The sequence below is a fragment of the Anser brachyrhynchus genome (assembly GCF_964034855.1).
Source record: "Anser brachyrhynchus genome assembly, chromosome: 15".
NCBI classification, from domain to species: domain Eukaryota; kingdom Metazoa; phylum Chordata; class Aves; order Anseriformes; family Anatidae; genus Anser; species Anser brachyrhynchus.
This window is the reverse complement of record NC_137733.1, coordinates 13,335,087-13,353,879: the sequence shown is the minus strand read 5'-3', so window position 1 is coordinate 13,353,879 and position 18,793 is coordinate 13,335,087. Positions and strand designations below refer to the sequence as shown.

General features: G+C 39.8%; 1 protein-coding gene across 2 annotated transcripts in view; it reads left to right on the top strand.

Moving 5' to 3' along the window:
• The window catches only part of GNA12 (G protein subunit alpha 12), a 43,343-nt gene that overhangs the window by 17,190 nt on the left and 7,360 nt on the right, over positions 1 to 18,793 (top strand). For both annotated transcript variants that reach the window (XM_080556425.1, XM_080556426.1), the window contains one exon: positions 18,008 to 18,058. In XM_080556425.1, coding sequence (XP_080412551.1) covers positions 18,008 to 18,058 — 51 coding nt within the window. The remainder of the gene's footprint in view (positions 1 to 18,007; positions 18,059 to 18,793) is intronic.

Sequence of the window (18,793 nt, the reverse complement as noted above, 5' to 3'; positions counted from 1 at the left end):
GTTTAATGCAGTTATCCTTAAAATGCAGGATATATAGATGATCCATCACTATAGTATCGATTTAAATTTAATAATTATTGATGTTCTCTACACTTGTGAAACAATTTCTAACGTTTAGTAGGTCCTTTTAAAAGTCAGCATAAATGGGAAGTAGTGGTTCCTGAGAGGGATGTAAGGGGCTTGCAAATATAGATGAAAACTTACTACTGTGTCCGTAGTTATTTTTAGATCTCTGCTCAGGGAATTGTATGGAACACTTCCAGTAAGACTTCAAATGCTAGGAGCCTCTGAAGCCTTGGATGTGGGAAGACTCTGGAAAATGCTTTAAAGACCCTTTCTTTATTGATTCTCCATTTTCCGGGTGTTTTGGGGTGTGGGTTTTTAGGGGGGGGGGAATATTTATAATGGGGTGTGAGTCACTCCCCTATGAGTTAACTGGGTTTTTTTTTTTCTTCAATCAGATCCTTGAAATAAATGGAGGTAGCTAAATTATGCCTGGCAGAACAGATAGTGTGTTGGAAATGTTGCACAGTGACCAGCCTGCCCCTTGGATTAGTATAGCTGTGTTCAAATTTTGTAAGGATCTGATTGCTTCAAAGCCTTGTAGGCAGCCAGCGGTGTGTTTTGGGCAGTATGGAGTTGATGAACTGGTCTCTCACATTAGTTCTTGATGCAAAGCAGACAAACTGCTCCCTAAATGGCCTACTTTTGGCACAGACATTCTGGGCATTGCAGTAATGCAAGGTGACCAGGAGTTGGGCTGTATACCAGCATACGGGGGTTGTGGGAGCCTTTGGCTGCTTCCATAAGCCAAGCGAACTGAAAGGTTGGGCAGTGAAACAGTACTTGCTTGACATGGGAATTAAGTGACTTCTAAGGTGACATGCTAAATGAAATCTGTGAGAGAGGTCTCTGGTGTGTTCAAATACTTCAGTGGAGATTGCTTGAATCCTTAATTTAAACATTTCCTACTGATCATCTATCTTTAAGATGCAAGGGAAGAGTTCAATGGGCTTTAAAAGTGTTTCTAAACATTTTGTTGTTCTTTCAACATGCATGCTGCAGCACTGAAATGCAGAACTTGCATCTGGTATTGACTTAATGCACTTACTAAGAACTCATTGGGAAATACCAAGCGTTAAATCAGCTTCAACTTGTACAATTGACCGTAATACAAACATAAGCTATTTGTTTTGCAAATCACTGTTACGCTGGCAGGAACCTCATGAAGATCACGTGCAGTTCTGCACCTGGGGAGGAACAACCCCATGCAAAAATATATGCTGAGGGCCACCCAGCTGGAAAGCAACTCTGCAAGGAAGTACCCTGTGGTCCTGGTGGACACCAAGTCGAACGTGAGCCAGAAGTGTGCCCTTGCAGCATTGAAGGCTAACGGTATCCCGGGTGGCATTGGGCAAAGCACTGCCAGCAGGTCAAGGGAAGTGGTTCTTCCCTGTATCCAGCACTGGCAAGGCCACACCTGGAGTGCTGGGTCCAGTTCAGTGCTCCCCAGTATGAAAGATGCTCGGGGCTACTGCAGAGAGTCTGATGAAGGGCTGTGAAGATGATGAAGAGTTTGGAGCACCTCTCCCGTGAGGAAAGAAGGAGAGGAGTGAAGGCTCAGGAGGAGTCTTACCCACGTACTTAAACACCCGAAGGGAGGATGCAGAGATGACAGCCAGGCAACAGTGGTCCTCAGCAACAGGACAAAATCCAGTGGGCACAAACTGAAGCACAGGCAGTTCCATCTGAACGTCTGGAAGCGTTTCTTTGCAGTGAGGGTGACTGAGCGCAGGTTTCCTGGGGAGGTTGTGAGTCTCCCTTCTTAGAGAGACTCGAAAGGCATCTGGGGGCATGGTCCTGGGCACCCTGCTCTAGGTGGCCCGGCTTGAGCAGGGGGATGGACCAGCTGGCCTCCAGAGGTCCCTTCTGACCTCAGTCATTCTGTGGTTCCTTGAGTATAAGCTTACACGGGAGGTTATGAATGTTCCTTATTGTGTAAGGATTTTTTGTTGTTTTTTTTTTCAGAGCCATGAAACTTGCATATTTCGTCAGTGAGACTTACTGGGGCTTGACCAATGTTGGTGAGATGTACAAAGGAAATAGTCGTGCTGTTCAAAGTGTCAGCGTGGGAAATCTTGTTACCCTTTAATGCATGTAATTAGGACTAAGCAATAACTCTTTGCAAGTTACTTGTGAACTTGCAGATATTTCTAGTTTGCAGAATTCCTGTGAAACTAAATTATTGCTGAGGAAGGTCTACAGATTTTTTTTCTACATCTACGTGGAACATAGTCACTCAGACCCAGAAACTCGTAAAATACCAATGGACTGACAGGAGCACAACAAACTAGAATCTCTTGCCGTTATTGAGCCTTGATATTTTTTTAATTCCAGTGTTAGTGCTCAAAGTCAATTACATCGGTATTTAACAATGTTAGGTTAAATTTTTTTTTTGACAAAGCTGATTGTGAAGCTGAGGTTGGTATAGAGGCCGGTTTCAATATAGCTATTGCTCTTAAGGAGTGATAGTGCTCTAAGTTTTCACTTAAATTAGCCACATTTTTGTTGTTATAAAAACAACAGTAAGTTTCTGTTATCTTAGTTATGTTAGAATTCTGAAACAGGTTTAATCTGACATAAGATGTCACAATGACTTAAAGGATCATTAAATCGCTGACTTTATCTCTGCAACTTGCATAATATCCTGTTCTGAATTCATAGCTGGGTCAATTATGGAGATGTTTCCCTTCAGTTAAATATCGAAGCAAGACTTTATGCCTGTAATGTGGTAATTAAATGCCAGAGGTCCAGATTTAAATTCTTGGTTCTAGTTCTGTCCTCTAATCCCAAGAACTCAATTGTTCATGGTTATGTTATGTAGTTTGACTCATCTTTGTACAGCAAAAGAAGTTAATTGCTTGTTTAAGCACAATACTGCAAAGCATTGTGGCTGGCCTCTGTAGTAGGAGGGATTAGCTGTTGGAGTCCCTGGCTTCTAATCCCGTCTCTAAAACCAAACAGGAAAAAAAAATCAGATCAAAGTCTTAAATAAGAACTGTCAAACAGAAGTGGCATTTTGTTAAAGGAGGTGAGAGCTAGTGAGTTGTTATAGCTTGGGCTTTATTAAAATTTGAGAGAACATAAAGCAAAATGCAGCTGGAAGCCTTTGCACAAGATTGTGTGGATATTGTCTAATACTGTATAGTTTGTCAATTTGCATCTACAGGGGTTAAATGCTCACTCTGCTATTATATTTGCACTAATCTAAAAATAAATGTTAAGATGAGATGCTAACAGGCCTGCTGCCACCAGCAGAGCTCCTTGAGCAGCGTGCTGTTGGGCTGTACCAGTGCTAGCGTGTCTGGACAGTCCTGGAGACTCAAATTAAGGACTAAGCTGGAGTAAGAGCCAGAGTTGAGGATGCCTTCATAACGTATTGTCTGTCACCTAAACCAAGGAAAGCTTCACTTGATAATGTCAATTTTGGCATAAGAGGCACTGAGCAAGAGGTGAGAAGAACTTGCATTTAAAGTAGGCTGGAAGGAAAGGTCATAAATAATTTTATACTTTGAATTCTAGGAAAGTCCACTTGTATGGTATCTGTTCTTAATGAGAGAAGCCTTTTTCACAAGTAGAACCACCCACAGGAAGCTGTATGATGGCTAAAGCAGTTATTAGCTGTTTTTTAATAATTTCTGCTATTGGAGAGAAATAACAAGAACCAGAAAGGTCATGAATTGTGACCTTTTCAAAGCAGTGCAAATGGAAAAGCGTTAGAAAATAGCAGTTTATTACATTACCTACCAGAAGTCTCAAGCAAGGATTAAAGCCCTCTGTACTGAATGCTCTGCGGAAAAATAAAAAGATTCCTGCCACTAATTGTCCCCAGCCTTAGGTTATGACAGCATGCAACAGCTGGATGAAATGTAGTTTGCAGGGAACTGGGAGGATAATTTGGAAAGTAACAAGCAGATGATACATAATAAATAAGAATGGATAACAAGAAATTGATACACCTACCATATGGGAACAGAGACAGATGCTGAATAAAATTTAATAGAGAAAGACCTGTGCTACTGACTGTTCGAGTACTCAGCCAATTCCTGGCACTCTACGATTCTTCCATCTTTTTTTTCCCCCTTTTAAAGGCTGAAAACTTAGAGCAAAATCACCTCTGAAGTCTGTAAAATGTGCAGTGTGTTCGTACACCTCATTACTGCACTGCTGTCTGGATACCAAACGGTTGAAATTTTACACTTCGTGTGGTCCTGCTTTTTACTTTTTTAGGTTCTTGGAGGTGGATTAAAAAGCCTTGTGTTTTTATGGCACTGTGTAAGCCTGTCTGTAGGAGCTTTTGCTTTTGGCCCATGGATGCTAGTTAAACTTGACTGTATTTTTGGTGTGGTTAAGGTGAATGAGAGAAACAACTTCATAGATACAGCTCCCTTGTTGAAAATGCTTTACTACAGTTTGTATCTTGCATGATCATTTGCTATTTTTGTGGTCAAAAAGTTTCTCTTTACTCATGTGTATTTGATTAAGGACAAACTTTTGTTTTTACCTCTTACTGCTTGAGCCGAGTTGGGAACTGCCTGGGTGTCCCAAAAGATTTACAGAATAAGTACTGTACTCATCCTTGCCTGTGTGTGGTAGTGGTTATAATTTGATGTCTTACCTTCAGCAATAGCACTGAAACACAAAATCTGATATTCTGAGAGTGGAAAAGTCCTTTTGGCTCCCAATTCTTGAGAGTAAATGCCACCCTGCTTTGGGAAAGAAGCTTTCATTTTATTATGCATAAAATAATTCTAAAAAATACTTCTGTCTGTCTTTGCAGAATTGTTGTTCTAAGTCCTAATTAGTGCTACTCTAAATCTTGTGGGACTGTATTGAATATAAGGATTTGTTCAGAGCAAGTACAGCTGTAATTAATCTTTGCATTCCCATCAAGAAATGCTGGCACATGCTGTGAGAAACAAGGAAGGAAATTTTCAGTTCAGGCTGTCTGAGCCAGTACCCAACTGCAGCTAAAAACCACGGGAGCAATCTTTTTATCCCTTTCTAGTGCCCAGGAAAGATCTGAGCAGAGAAATTCAGCTCAGGGAGCAGACTTGAGCTTTCAATTGTACCCTTTAGTTTCCACCTTCAGAAGGTTTCTAATGGAGCTCAGTAATTCAGGAGACTTCAAAATTGGCAACAAGTGGCTCCGTGGAGGTTCCCAGTAATGAGAATGTATTCCAGAAGTCTGAACGAGTTAGGGGTGTTTAAAGGTGTGCTCTTTATGTGACTAAAAGAGGCTAATAAACAGTTCCCACTGAAATTTGGTGGAAGCTAGAGAGGACTCACATCAAATACAGCAGGATAAAACCATGGCAGTGCATGAGGACAGTGACTTTTCTTCTAGTCACAACAAAATACAAGCATAATACAGCAGCGTATGTTAATATTTAATTGTTGACACTGGAGTCTAAAAACAATTACAGAATGCTGTTTCTGATGGAAGGGTTCCACTTGTCAGATGGGATTCAGTCCTTTAATCTTGAAAATCTAGCTGAAGTGGAGACTGAATTCATGTTCCCATGACACAGGTTTTCAGAGGTTTTGGTGTATTAAAGCTACATACAGTTCTTCAAGATCCAGCAAGAACCAGCGTAGCTCTGTAAAAGAAAAGAGGGAAAGAGGGCTCCTGCTGCTTCTTGTGTGCTCTATTAGTGCTTTTCTGCCCCTACAGCTGGTTTGGGGAGTTGGGGGGCACTGCAAAAGAAGTGGTGAATAGTTTTCTGTACACCCTTCTCCCTGGCTTGGCTCAGTGTGTGCTCAGAAGAGTGGTGATCTGCTTTTTCATACTAATTCTGGACCTCGTTCTCTGCCTAAATTCAGGGCTGAGAGCAAGGGTGACTTCAGTGCCTTTTCAAATGCTCTAAGGTATTCCATTGAGAGGAGAAAAAAAAAAAAGAGGTTAAGGCTTGGATTTTTTGAAGGGGGCACTGAATTTGGTAGAATAAGGGTTATTGAGTGCTTTAAAGCTTTCCTGGTTTCTTGATTCCACATAGCTCACAGTAACAAGTACCAAGCACAGATGAACAAATAAGTGAAACATTGAAAACTAGGAAGTCTCACTGTCATATTTCCTGGGTTCTTATATGTTTGTAAAAAGAAAACAGATTTGAAGTTGTTCTTAGTTCACTGTCAGTGTGACATGTTACGTTTAATAAGCCTATTTATTTTAAAAGATGGGACCTGCTAGAATGCTGAAAGGGAAAATGCAGGTAGGATAATCACGTAGCAATAACTCACCATTTTGTGTTTTCCAAACCTTGATCTTTTTGCAACAACTTCTTGTAAAGAGCAACTTTCTTCAATCTACTGTTCTTCTGTTATCTTCCCCTCTTCCTACTCCCTCCCTCCCAGGCCTGCTGTGCTTTATAACATGGAGTGTTGCGCTCAGCATGTCTGCAAGGCTTGAGCTTAACTTGGGCTGTAGTTCTGTGACAGAGCAGTCATGGTGAGTGATAGGAAATTGTGGCTTAGGGAGTTCTGCCCTGCACTGTGTTCTTGTTTCTGTTGGCATAACTTTTTTTTTTTTTGGAAGCTGTGCTGTAATCTGGGAGGCTGATCTGAGGTAGGGTGCAGCCGTAGGGTTGATTGTTAGAGCAGCTGAGGCAGTGACATGCTGGGGCACTGAGGATGGACCAAGTAGCTGGTGTCGCATGTGAGCACAAGTCACCTTAATGTCAGGCCTGCCAGGGAACGAGGGCAAGGTCTTTCTCTGCTGGCACTTCCTCCAGGCAATTGTTCCTTTCCTTCGTAAAACCTTCCTGATGCCAAAATAAGATGTCAGTTCCACAAGGATGCTGTTTACTTTTTTCAAATGTTTGTGCTCCAGGTTATCAGTGTATCACAAGTGTTTGTGTAACATTCAAAGACGAGGCTCAGTTTCACATGTATTGAACACAGAGAAGGAGGTAAGCAGGGGGAGGGAGGAGACGTAGTATTTGAGTTGTGATTTTTTTTTTTTTTGAGTCTGTGAAATTATAGTTGTGCAGCAGTGGAGGGTTTTCGTACCTTAAGTGACTTAAGGATGCCTCTGAATGTGATATGCTCCAGAAAATCTCTTGGGGTTCCACAGTGCCACAAACTGACCAGCTGCCAATTGAACACCTATGGAAGGAGCAGAGCTGTAGCCTTCTCAAAGCAGGAAGAATAAGTTTGGTTCAATACTCTTCCCCTTTTCTGAACCTGCAGTATCTGGGAAAGCTTTCTATTACAAAGGCAGAAGGCAGCCTGATTTCTTCTCACTAGTTTGCAGCTCTACTTAAAGCAGCTCTGTGGAGTAAACATAATTTGCCCTATTATTGACTTAGTATTTGAGGGAGGGGAAGAAAACTTCTTGGAAACATCATGCAAGATTTTCTGCTTGAGAAAGTGGAAAACATGTTGCTCTGAGAAGTAATTTATTGACACCTTTCAAATGTCTCCTCTGTATACAACACAGATTCCTGCAGTTCAGACTGTGGCAGACTTGTGCTTCACTTGGCTTTACTCCTGAACAAACTGTTGGTGTTTGTCCTTAGAAGGTCTGCTCTTCACCCCACCCCCAAAGCCTCTTAATTTGACTTGCTTTCCATGATACTCACTTAATTCTAGTTGGGGAAACTCAGTAAAATCTCTAGCTGAAACAAATGGTGGTTTATTGATGGAACTCTTTCACATTTAATTCTGTCTCTGATTTGTGTGAATTTAAGACTTTGATCCATCTATTTGCAGTTTGGTCAGAGTACAGTATTGGATTAATAATGATGTTATGTGTGGATTTATTGGGCAGGAGGCGAGAGACTAACTTACTGTGTCCTCTTTTTCTGTCATCATCCTCCTGGTCCAGCACATACGTTCTAGGTTGCAAGGAGTTCAGATGGCTATGCACGTGGCTGGGCAGCTTCCCCATCTGCGCTTCAGTAGGATGCGACCAGGGCTTTAGTCCGGATTTTTTTTCAATAGTCTAGTCTGCTCAGCAGCTTGTAGAAGTTTGTTAAACCTTTTTCAGTTCCCACTGTGGTTTCGTTAATTTGCACATGTAAATCAGGCCTTAAGGATGGAAGGTAAGTTACTTATTCCAAGTCACTTATTTCAATTATTAGTAATTTACTTTAGATTTGTTTTAATATGCTTATAGCACTTGATTTTTATAAGGCAAATGCATTTATACGCTTCAGGGTGAATAAGAATAGAGCTTTCCATTTGATACAGGTCTTCAGTATTACTTTCCATGGAGGAAAAAAGCCCTTAAGTGGTTTCTAAAAGCCTGAACTTCATGATAGTAGCTTTTAATGATTAAGGGCTATGTCAAAGAACTAAGATGTAAGTGCACATGAAAATTGGATGGATTTGTCAACAATACAGCTATTGTTCATGCAGTTACCAATCCCACATCATCTTGTGAGTGCTCACTCAAGGATGTTTGATCCTTTAGTGAGTCAGTACCTGAGTAGCTGTAGATTTCAGCTCAGGTAAGTTCATTCCAATTTTGGCTTAATAAGTGAAATTAATAATGTGAGTTTGTGCAGTTGGATGAAGTCAAAAATGCAGGAAAAGCAATCCTGAATATTTTGAAAGAGAACAAGTTCTGAAATTAAGTAATAAATTTAAGTTACTTGAAATCCTCTTACTAAAATATCAGTGGTGCTGAGGTTTAAGTGCATATTTAGAAGAACATCTCCCACCGTGAAAACCTTCATTTAGGAGGAATATATTTGTAAGAATGGATATATCATGACTGGATGTAAGTAAATACTATGGTGAGGTAACGACTGTAAATCAGATCACAGAGAAAACTTGAGATTGTGAATAGAAACTGAAGTCTGTTTCAGATCATCAGAGGCAGAGAAGTTCACCATCCCTCATCTTCAGGGATCAACATGCGCTGTCGTGACCGGCACTGGAGCAGGAGAGATGGGGTTATAGGGAAGGCAGTCACTTGCTGAATTCCCATCTCACTGTTAAGTGGATGAACTGAGATGCTGAGTGGCTTCTCGGTACTGAGAGAAATTCCACTGATTTGAGCAGTCACTAGCAAAGCAAGCAAGCAAAAAAGGTGAATTTTGTAGCTAGATGTTAGTCAGTCTCTTAGAATTAACAAAAGTCAAGCTGTTACTGAAAAAGGTGAGGTTATTTGTTTCCAGGGTAAATGAAAATTTTTCTGAAAATACAGAAACAGAAAGTGGTTAGAGAGGAATCCCCCGAAGACTTGTAAGTCCTGTGTTCTGTGTAGTTGAGCCTGCTGAGAGCTGAGGTAGTGGACGTGGTATAAAACTTGAAAATAATGTAAGCACAGTGGAGTGTGTTTTTTCTGCACTTTACTGTCTGCACAGTTGCTTTTAAGGGAAACTGTTAAATAGCACACTGAAGTGTAACTAAGACTTAACTTATATTTTACGTTTTTGGTGAAAATCAGACTGAAGTAACTTTCAGATAATGAGCAGCTTTCTCAGTCTTGCAAGATCATCGTTTGAATCTGCACTGTATCTAAAAATGTCCTAGTTGCATACATAAAAAATGAGAAAATATTTTTAAAGCTTTTTTTAAAATAAATGTGTGGGGTAAATGACTCCTTCCAATCCTTATAATTACCTTGACAACAAATTATAGAAAAAATCAGTAAAACATGTCTGAGGTGATGTTTTTACAGCAAGTGGAGCATTAGGGCACCTTGCGACAAATGCTTGGGTGTAGAAATGGTGTAGGAAAGCATCGTTCTGTGCGATACTCAAGGTTATGCCTGTTGTAAATGCATTCAAGTTGCTTAGCTTTCCAGCTGGCTGCCTGCCATGGAAAAGTCCAAGCTCAACATTCTCTCATGGCTGGTGTTAGCTGTTTTTTTCAGCCCACTAGATCTAAGATATTTATTTCCCATCCCTTTATCTGATAAGGTTTGAAAGGGAAACTCACTGGTAAACTTGTGATTTAGTCTTGATCAGATAGTCAGCACTGCTGACTAAATTAATTAGTAAGTTAAGGCTTTTCTGTCAGCGTTTTTTCTAGTTCTGCAGATGTCTTCTGTAAACAAAGCAGGTTCAAGTCTGCATACTGAGCTGCTGAAAACAAAGCATGGGACTAAGGTCACTTAATGGGATTGTGCGTCGCTCCTGGTGGTTTGTAGAAACACCCAGTTCCCTTTAAATTATGCATTTGTTGGAAATACACATTTTTGCATGGCAGCTGCCCACTGAGAATAAATGGGATAATTTGCCAGTGATTGACCAGGAATTTGGATCTATCTGTCCAGCTACAGCTCAGGATTTTCTTTCAGCTGCTTTCAGTTGCCTTCCCTTATGCGTTTCAGCCAACTGTGCTTGGAATGAAAAGTTGAGTTGGCGTGCATTAGTTCAACTTCACGGAGAACCTCCGGTGTTGGAGATGAAAGGGTTCTTGCAGCAAATCTAGACAATGTAGTCGCTTGGACAGTTGGCAGGGAAACAGGAAGGAATCCTTTCATGGGATGCTGGGGACTAGGTCTGTCGTCTGCTTGTGCCAGGGTGAGTGTGTGAGCTGGACACACAGCTGATGTTGGATACAGCAGTCGGGCTTTTATCGTTGTTTAAATATAACTGTGTTTATTCCACATGAATTAGGTATATGTCTCCTTATATCTGTTCCCTGAATCTTGCTAGCTGCTAGGCAGTGAAGGCTACAAAGTGCTAAATCACTAATGTCACAAGTCTGGATAAGGATTTCTCTAGAATTTAAAAAAAAAGAAAAGAAAAAAGCAATAACTTAACTCTATTGTTTTGCACCTGTGCGCCTTAGTTTGTGTCTTAGTTTTGTGGGTGGCCAGTACTATTTCTTTGCTGTCCACACCTGCTTTTCTTCCTGTCAATGCAAGTCTGTGAAGCAGGGATAGCGGTGAAGAGGAGGCGGTAGTAGAAATAAAATCAGAACGACAGGGATTTGTGCTAATGTCTCCTGAAGCTCAGGGTGTGGGATGAGCCTGTCTTAGTCTGAGAGAAAATTCCTTTCGTCCTTGAGGCACTTTTACTAGTGCGCATATTTGAGACAAATGGACATAATTGTTAACATACTATCAAGAGTAATTTATCTCCTCTACATCCTGCTGCGGCAGAAACACCTAGAGTTTTGGGGAAAAAAAGGTTATTTTTTTTCCTTGCCTTTCCAGAAAGAGGTGCTGTACTCAATTGCTGCTAAAAGCAAATGGATGTAGGAGTTGAGGAGTTCTTGTGGTGAAGGGCTCCTGTGAAGGGTGCTTCTAAAACTTCCCTCCCAGGGGCCCACAGTTCTTATCGATGATGTGGGAGCTCAGATTAACCTGGACTTTTGGGGAGGAATGAAGTAAATATTTGATCATGATTTTTTTTTTTCATGGGCTGTAAAGCATACAGCTTGGCCAGAGTGTCATATCTCAGAGCAGGATGAGTTTATAGAAAGCCATCCTGACTTGGACAGACGAGCAGATTTTTGCATTGCCTGTTTGTACTGAGCTGACAAATAAAGAATTTTAAAAATATTTTTAGACTTCTAATATCTGATACTCGCACTGTACGACTGCAGCAGAAAGAAGAGGTAGCTTTTTCTAAAAGCTTGGAACCAAACGGTGCTTTTTTGTAGCTGGTATGTTTGTAGGGTACAGATAGCAGCAACTTGGATAAGCTCTGGAGTCGCTGGATGGGAGCCAGTAGCTCAGGCTGTTGTTAAGGAGGAAGTTAAGCAATGTTAGAGAAACTCGATATTGCTGTTATGTATGGCTTAAATAGCGAGAAGTGGTTAGTCTCTGCCTTGGAATTGGGGATTGATTGAAATATTGCTGTTTGCCTTGCTTCAGTGAGGGTCAGTGCCCTTAAAGGATGTAGATACTATCTATAAAAGGGAATTACGGTAAGAACGGGCATAAACATTTCATCATTGCAGGGCAATTTAGGTTACTCCAACGTCCTTCTGAGTGAGTTCTGAACAAGCACAGGCATGCTTGTCGCCTTGGAAAATAACGCTTTAGAGTTCATCAACTGTTGTTGTAGAGAAGGGAACGGTTTAGGCTGTGGTCAGTCCATGCCCCGTTAATAGTGAGGCTGAACAGAAGGACAGGTTCAGAAGTAACCTGCTGAAAGCGCATGCAGGGCATTTGTTAATGAGCAGGGTTATTTGTTTGTAGTTGCCCCTCCTGAGAATTTTCAAAGGGTTTATAAAGGGTTTGTCTCTTTCCCTTGGACCAAACCAGGCTGTGTAAACTGGAGTTTCATCTGCATGTTCACTTGCAAAGGTTGTATGGGTTACGGTGACAGGATGTTAACCTGCTTGTTATGTCCAGCAGGTGTCTCTAAGGAAAGCACTTCCAGCATCTCTTTTTGCTGGTGAAGTTTTGGGTTTTAATCTCAGTACCAGAGAAGTGGCTGATCTAACAGTCTCTGACATTCTCAAATGCTAGTCTCCTGGTTCTTTTATTCTACCTCTGTGCTAGCAACCTCGGTGTTCCCTTGGGCATCTGCTTTGGATATATTGCTTTTACAGAACAGGCCCCTTACAATCAACAGGTGATTGAAATCCCAAGAAATGTGGAAAAATGAGGTTACAGCATCTGTCTGCGAAACAAAGATATTACCTGCAAATCAGCATTGCGTTTTCTGGGAGTATATGTCTTTGCCAGTACTTTATATAAAGGCCAAATTTGGATGAAATCATGTACCAGTGCTTCAAGACCATCCTATTCACAGCATCACAGAATATCCAGAGTTGGACGAGACCCACAAAGATCATCGACTCCAACTCCTGACTCCACACAAGGCAACCTAAGAGTTAAACCATATAGGCATGTCTTTGAGATCTCCAGGGTTAAAGGCTGGCAGATTTCCAGACTTGCTTCTGGGCTCTCCTGGATTTCCTCTGTGCTGCTGAAACATCTTACACTGTCTAAATGGAGAGCGTGATGCAAACAGCACCGTGCTTTTAGACAGATCCCCATTGCTTCCACCGCACAGGTTCAGATGCAGCTTGCAGTAGTTACTTCAGGATCTGTTTCTCTGTGTCTGTGTATTTGTGGGAGTCCTGTTAGATCTGTATTACATGTTCCTTGAAGTATAACATTTCCTTCCTGTGTGGTTTAATTCATCATCTGAAACAAGCAAAGACTGACAGGTCTACCTTAAATTGTCTGCTCTAAATTTAGCAGCTAGAGACAGAATGATCAGGAAGGGCTAAATTAATATTATGTCAAAAAGGCCTTGGGACAAGGAAAGGAAAAAAGCCAATTTGGAACAGAAGGTCTGCTTTCAAGTCTTTTAGGATTTAAAGGAACTGCTTTTCAGAAGGAGAAGTTTGAGACGAGCCTATATTTTAGGGAACTGGACAATGGGACGTTTCATTATTAATGATCTAACCAATGTTACTTTGAATAACTGGCTGAGGGTTAGCGACAAGTTGATAAATTCTGGCCTTGCAGAACATTTTTTCTTATTTCTGAGCTTCTGTGCGTATTTTAAAGTGATCTGCATATAATCTGTTGTGCATTTATTTTCATGAAATTAAAACTATTTGGGAACTCTGCCCAAGTGTTTTCTACTTGTTTCATGTAACACGACTCATGAGCAGCAAAGGAAGTGATGCCAGTTTTGTTCTAGTATTTCTTTGGGGAGATTTCCTGTGTTATGAATCTAGCCTGAAGGGACAGAGGAGTTGAATTCAATTAGTTATTTTCTATGGTAATTATTTGGAGTTAAGACGATATTCATATAATGCAAAATACATAGAAGTAAATGCAATAGATATTTCTTAATATTGCGACTTTTGTCCCTTAAGATTTTTACTTGCCATGTTCATAGTAATCTAGAATACAAAAAGAGCTTTAGAATGCTATTTCAGGAAGCAAAAATATTTTCATTTTTACCTTTCCCTTTCTCTTCCACCAGTCACTTTTTAAGCAAATTGTACTACTTTTGTAACTTTACCAAACTTGATACTGCAGATAAGGCAGTTTAAAAAAAAAAATAGAAATAAAAAATGAAGTCCAGTGGTGATGCTACATTGTGGAGCTTGTGGACTCGTTACAGGCCTTGTGTTTGTGTTTCTCGATTCCCCCAGTTCCCAGATGTGCAGTGACTCATCCTGCTGAACAATGGGAACGGAGCCTTATTCTTTCACTTGGTCCCAGTTGGCAGAACAGTTACTCAGAGGATATGTGTTGCAGAGGGAGAAGAGATTAGCAGTGGGAGAATGAATCATCCGAACATTTGTGGTAACTCTTGTGTGGTGACCAAGAAGTTAAGAAAGGCTTACAGTCTATGCTCTGGTGTACTAAAAAGGAGTATCTGAATTATGTACATCTCATAACGCAGAGCATACTCGTCCCAGACAGTACTGAGCAAAGATGGAAGACAGCATTTTGACATCTTGATTAATTATCAAGGGGGGGGGGGAAGCTAGCAGATGACCATTATTTATTTTGTTGTTGGTACACATCTCGGGATTTGTTGATAGAACTTTTGAAATGTGAAATGCTCTAATAGATCATAAGTTAAATAATATAAGTATAAATAAGTCTAATAGATCATAAGCACCGACATGCTTCACTAACACACACAATGCCACGTCAGCTGAAATGAAATAATGCCTTTCAGATTTCAAAAATATTGTGTATGAATATTCTTAAATTATTTCTTTTAAAGGTAGTAGTACTCCAACAGTGGAATAAAAGATTTGAGTCTTCCTTGGAAAGCCAGAGGCTAGAAAAACTTTAAACTTGTATGAAGGTGGTTGATCTTCAGGAAGTTTCTTGAGCTGCTACAGTTTTCCTTGACAAGTCAGCCTGTTAGAGCTGTCCTAGACCTAACTTGTGTGATTTTTGTAAAAGATACATCATGGGGTGTGTTTCCTTAGGAATTTAAATACAGTATAAATAGTATAAAGGTTATATTGCTTGATTTCTGTTTTGCTGCCTGCAAGCATAGTTGAAAATAGATTACAGTGCCTGGAAAACTATTCAGCTTCTTCAGTTGAACCATTAAAATAGGTTGAAATAGTCAATCTATATAAAGATGTCTTTAATGTCAGAGTTAATTGCAAGTATTAGCTGCTATATTTGCTGCTGCTTCTAAGGCAAGTTGTGCTGGTGAAGCAGAAATAACTGGCTGCGATGTGGTGGAAAAGGAGGTGCTGAGCCAGCTCTTGAGTGCAGTTGACTGGTTGGGTGACTTTGGAGAATCTCTAAGAACTTGTGCTGAGAAAGCCAGAACAGGTTGCTGTTCTTCAGTGGCCACAAGAGAAAAATAGTTCAACGTGTGAGGGGCTGCTGGTACTTTCTGGTTTCTGTATTAATTTGTACTGAATAGAAAACCTGCCCTGGTGACCTATTCTTAAACTATATGTGTAATTTATATATATACACACTTAACAAATGTATGTATGTAATACCCAAAGCATGTAAGCATACTCTGCATAATATTGATGGCACTCAAAGTTGCATTTACGTACAGCTCAATAGGAAGCTAAATAACTTTAACTTTTAGATCCAATTAACGTTGCTTTCTATTTCCTCTGGATGATGAAAAAAAATGAAAAGCTAAATGATTGTTCAGTTAATACAATTGTTACAATGAAAAATATTAATACAAAACAGTCATAAAACATGGAGTTTACTTATTTCCCTCATTTGAGTAATCTGTATTATTGCTCAAATAAGTTGGTGCTCTCTGCAGTTGTTCTGCTCTGCCAGGCTGATGAACTGAAGTGTCCCCCCATACCACAGCTCCTCAGAAGCAACCAGCTTTCTGTGAATCAGATAAAATGTGTTTAAAAAAAAAAAGTTACCCAAGAAGTCTTTGGAGCTGGAACTGACCCCATGCTGCTATGTTCCTGTGTTAGGGCTTTAATCGGGGAATCATCTTGAGAGTAGGGGGTTCTCAGTGTTTGTGTTTTGTTCAGCTTTTTTTTCTTCTTTTCAGGTTTGTGAGCTTTAATGTTCTGAGCTATTCTTAATTCTGAACCCTCTGGAGCTTTTGGGGGTTTTGTTGTTTTGACTGGAAACAGATATTTTGACTTAAGTACTGAGAATCTTTGAATTCTGTGCTGGAAGACAATATTCAGACTTCTTCGGAGCTGTCAGTCCCATCCTATGTTGAGCATACCTGTTCAACAATCTGACTTGGTTACCCAGCTATCCAAGTATTTTGCAATTACTGCTTAAAATTTCTCAGAATTAATTATTTGGCGTAATTACAACATTACAAAGAGCTTCATAGAAAAATAGCGAAGTCTAGTTTCCTTAAATCACTGAATAAAAAATGTGTCTTTTTCAATAACTAGATTTTCTCTTATAAATGTGCAAAACGTTAAATTGATCTGTGTGTGAGGCAGGAAGTAGGGGAGGCACAAGCCATAAATCAGGTAAATTTGCTTGTGTGTCGCAGCAGTTTACGTGCATACAGCTGTTTCCTGTTCTCAGCGTGGGAGGGTGTATGAGCAAGGCAAGGACTCTTAAAGTGACTGGATAGAAAAAAGGAACTAGTCACATCAGAGACAGCCTGCTTGCCATCTTGTTGCACATCTACAAGCATTGTGCAGGACAAAACACAATAGATAGAGAAGGATTTTTTTTAGCTTCAGTGACCTTTTCCGTTTGGGCTCTCCCATCTCTTAAATATGACTAATGCTGTACAGGAAGACCTTTTTCGTATTCATACAGTCTGTGATATCTCTTCTGATCCCAAAGAGTGCCAAAAAATACAGGAAATTACTTTCACCTTATGAAAATTCATGATTGTAAGGAAGCTCTTAGAGCAATTGTTCTTTACAAACTTGCCCCCGCCCCTGCAAAAGTCGTTTTTTTAATGCCTTAATATTGTATATCTTTTGTGATACATACAGCTTTTTGCAAATATATATGTTTTCCCTCCTTTATGAGAAGACGCTTCCAGTTTTAAATGTCAGGAAATAAGTTGCAGCTCCTTTTTGTCTTTGCCTGATGCTGAAAGTATGTCCTTGTGCAGTACACTGAATCCTCTGATCTCCAGTCTGATTCTTCAAAATAAACTGTTGTGTTGGCATCTGTTTGAAGTTGTACTGGAGGGGAATAATTTTGTTCCTCTGTCTCAGGCCTATGGTATGGAGGAGAATGTTCGGTTTAAGGATTTATATTGCTGTTGGAATCTGTGAGATGATATTTTGAGAATGTTCTTGTTCTAAATTAGTAACGTGGTGAAGGCACCTACTGTCAGTTGTCAGTGCAAAGTAGCACTTGATTCGAGTGTAATAAACAGGCAAGCTTTTTAAAAAAGATAAGAAGTTCACATAAAGATACATTTTCTTTATAAACATTGCGTATTCTTTTCAATATAACTGCCAAGGGGTCTTGTACAAGATCAGCAAATCTGTTATTAAAACCCTTGAGCCTAGAAGGGAAGCCGTCTGTAGAAGAGAATGTCTTTCATGGTTGTGAATTATCATGAATCTTAGGTGGCTTGAATCTTTCACTTTTACTAAAGATATGCCAACCGGTCTAGGATATGCTTTTGTTCACTGTTACGAATTTCAAGCAAAATACATTGGTTTCTAATGAAGGGGTTTATTTTTACTTCCACCCAGTGTCATTTAACTGCCTTGATTGTACAAGGGGAAAAAAACTACTTTAATCCAGAGCAAAGAACTGCCTTTAATAACACTTCCTTTTCATTGTAAAGACTTACTAGATAACTTTGAACACTTTTTCAAAATTCTACACAACTTTTTTTTTCTACTAGTAACAGAACTGTTTAGAATAAATACTAGCTCACCTACACATCAGTAGCAAATTATAGCAGCTCTGCTTCATTATCAGCAGTTTATGTGAGTTAAGCGATGGGGTACTTCTGTTGTTGCAGCTCCTTAAGCATATCAGGATGTAGTCCAAACTTCCATTTGTGATATAGCTATGTTAGACCTCAATGTTGGAAAGTGGAAGTGCAATAGTTCCATTGGATTTTCTATCCTAGAAGTACACTAAGTTTCCATCTCTTTTTTTTTTCCCTAGGGAGAATCAGTGAAATACTTCCTGGATAACCTGGATCGGATCGGCCAGCTGGTAAGACATAACTTCTCTTTCTGTACCAAAAGTGCTCAAGGATGAAAGCCTTGATATGTTATAATTAATGCCATAATAATAATAATAATAAAGCATTAAATAACTTTATCAAAGTCCTTTAGGAATAGTGACCTCTAGCTTTATGAAACTGAAGCTTAGTATTTAATCGATACTTTTTGACAGATGAATATTGTTTACGGAAGCTGTATTTATACACATTTTTTTTGTCAATCCTGTGTAGCCTCTGGATCTCATTGTCTTTTCATGATTATCTGATTGCTGGTACTACCAAAGGTAGAAGAATGAAACCCTACCAAGTAAAAATTTACTACTGTACGATTCAAAATGAGTAATGAAAATATCTGTCAGATTTGGAGAACAAAGAAAAGAGGTGATTTTTCCGAAATAGTAACTGTGATAAGCGTGTGAAGAACAAATTGCTCTACAGTGGTGGGCCGTGCCACATCCTGCAATAGAATGTGTTGCTTTACTCACCGGTCAGGGACTGTGAACCTGGGAGAATTATTTCCATTAAAACTTGCAAGATACCCTTTGTGAGAGCAAAGAACTGAAAAATTCAGTTTCAAAAAACAAAATCCTTGCAGTGGTGTTTTGGAGATCTGCTTTACAGAACGCTACCTAACTGATGATAACACTGTGGCTAAGAATTTCATAGTGGTGAAATAGTCTTCAGCTTGAAAATGTGATGCTTGAAGTACAAGAACAAGAGCGTTG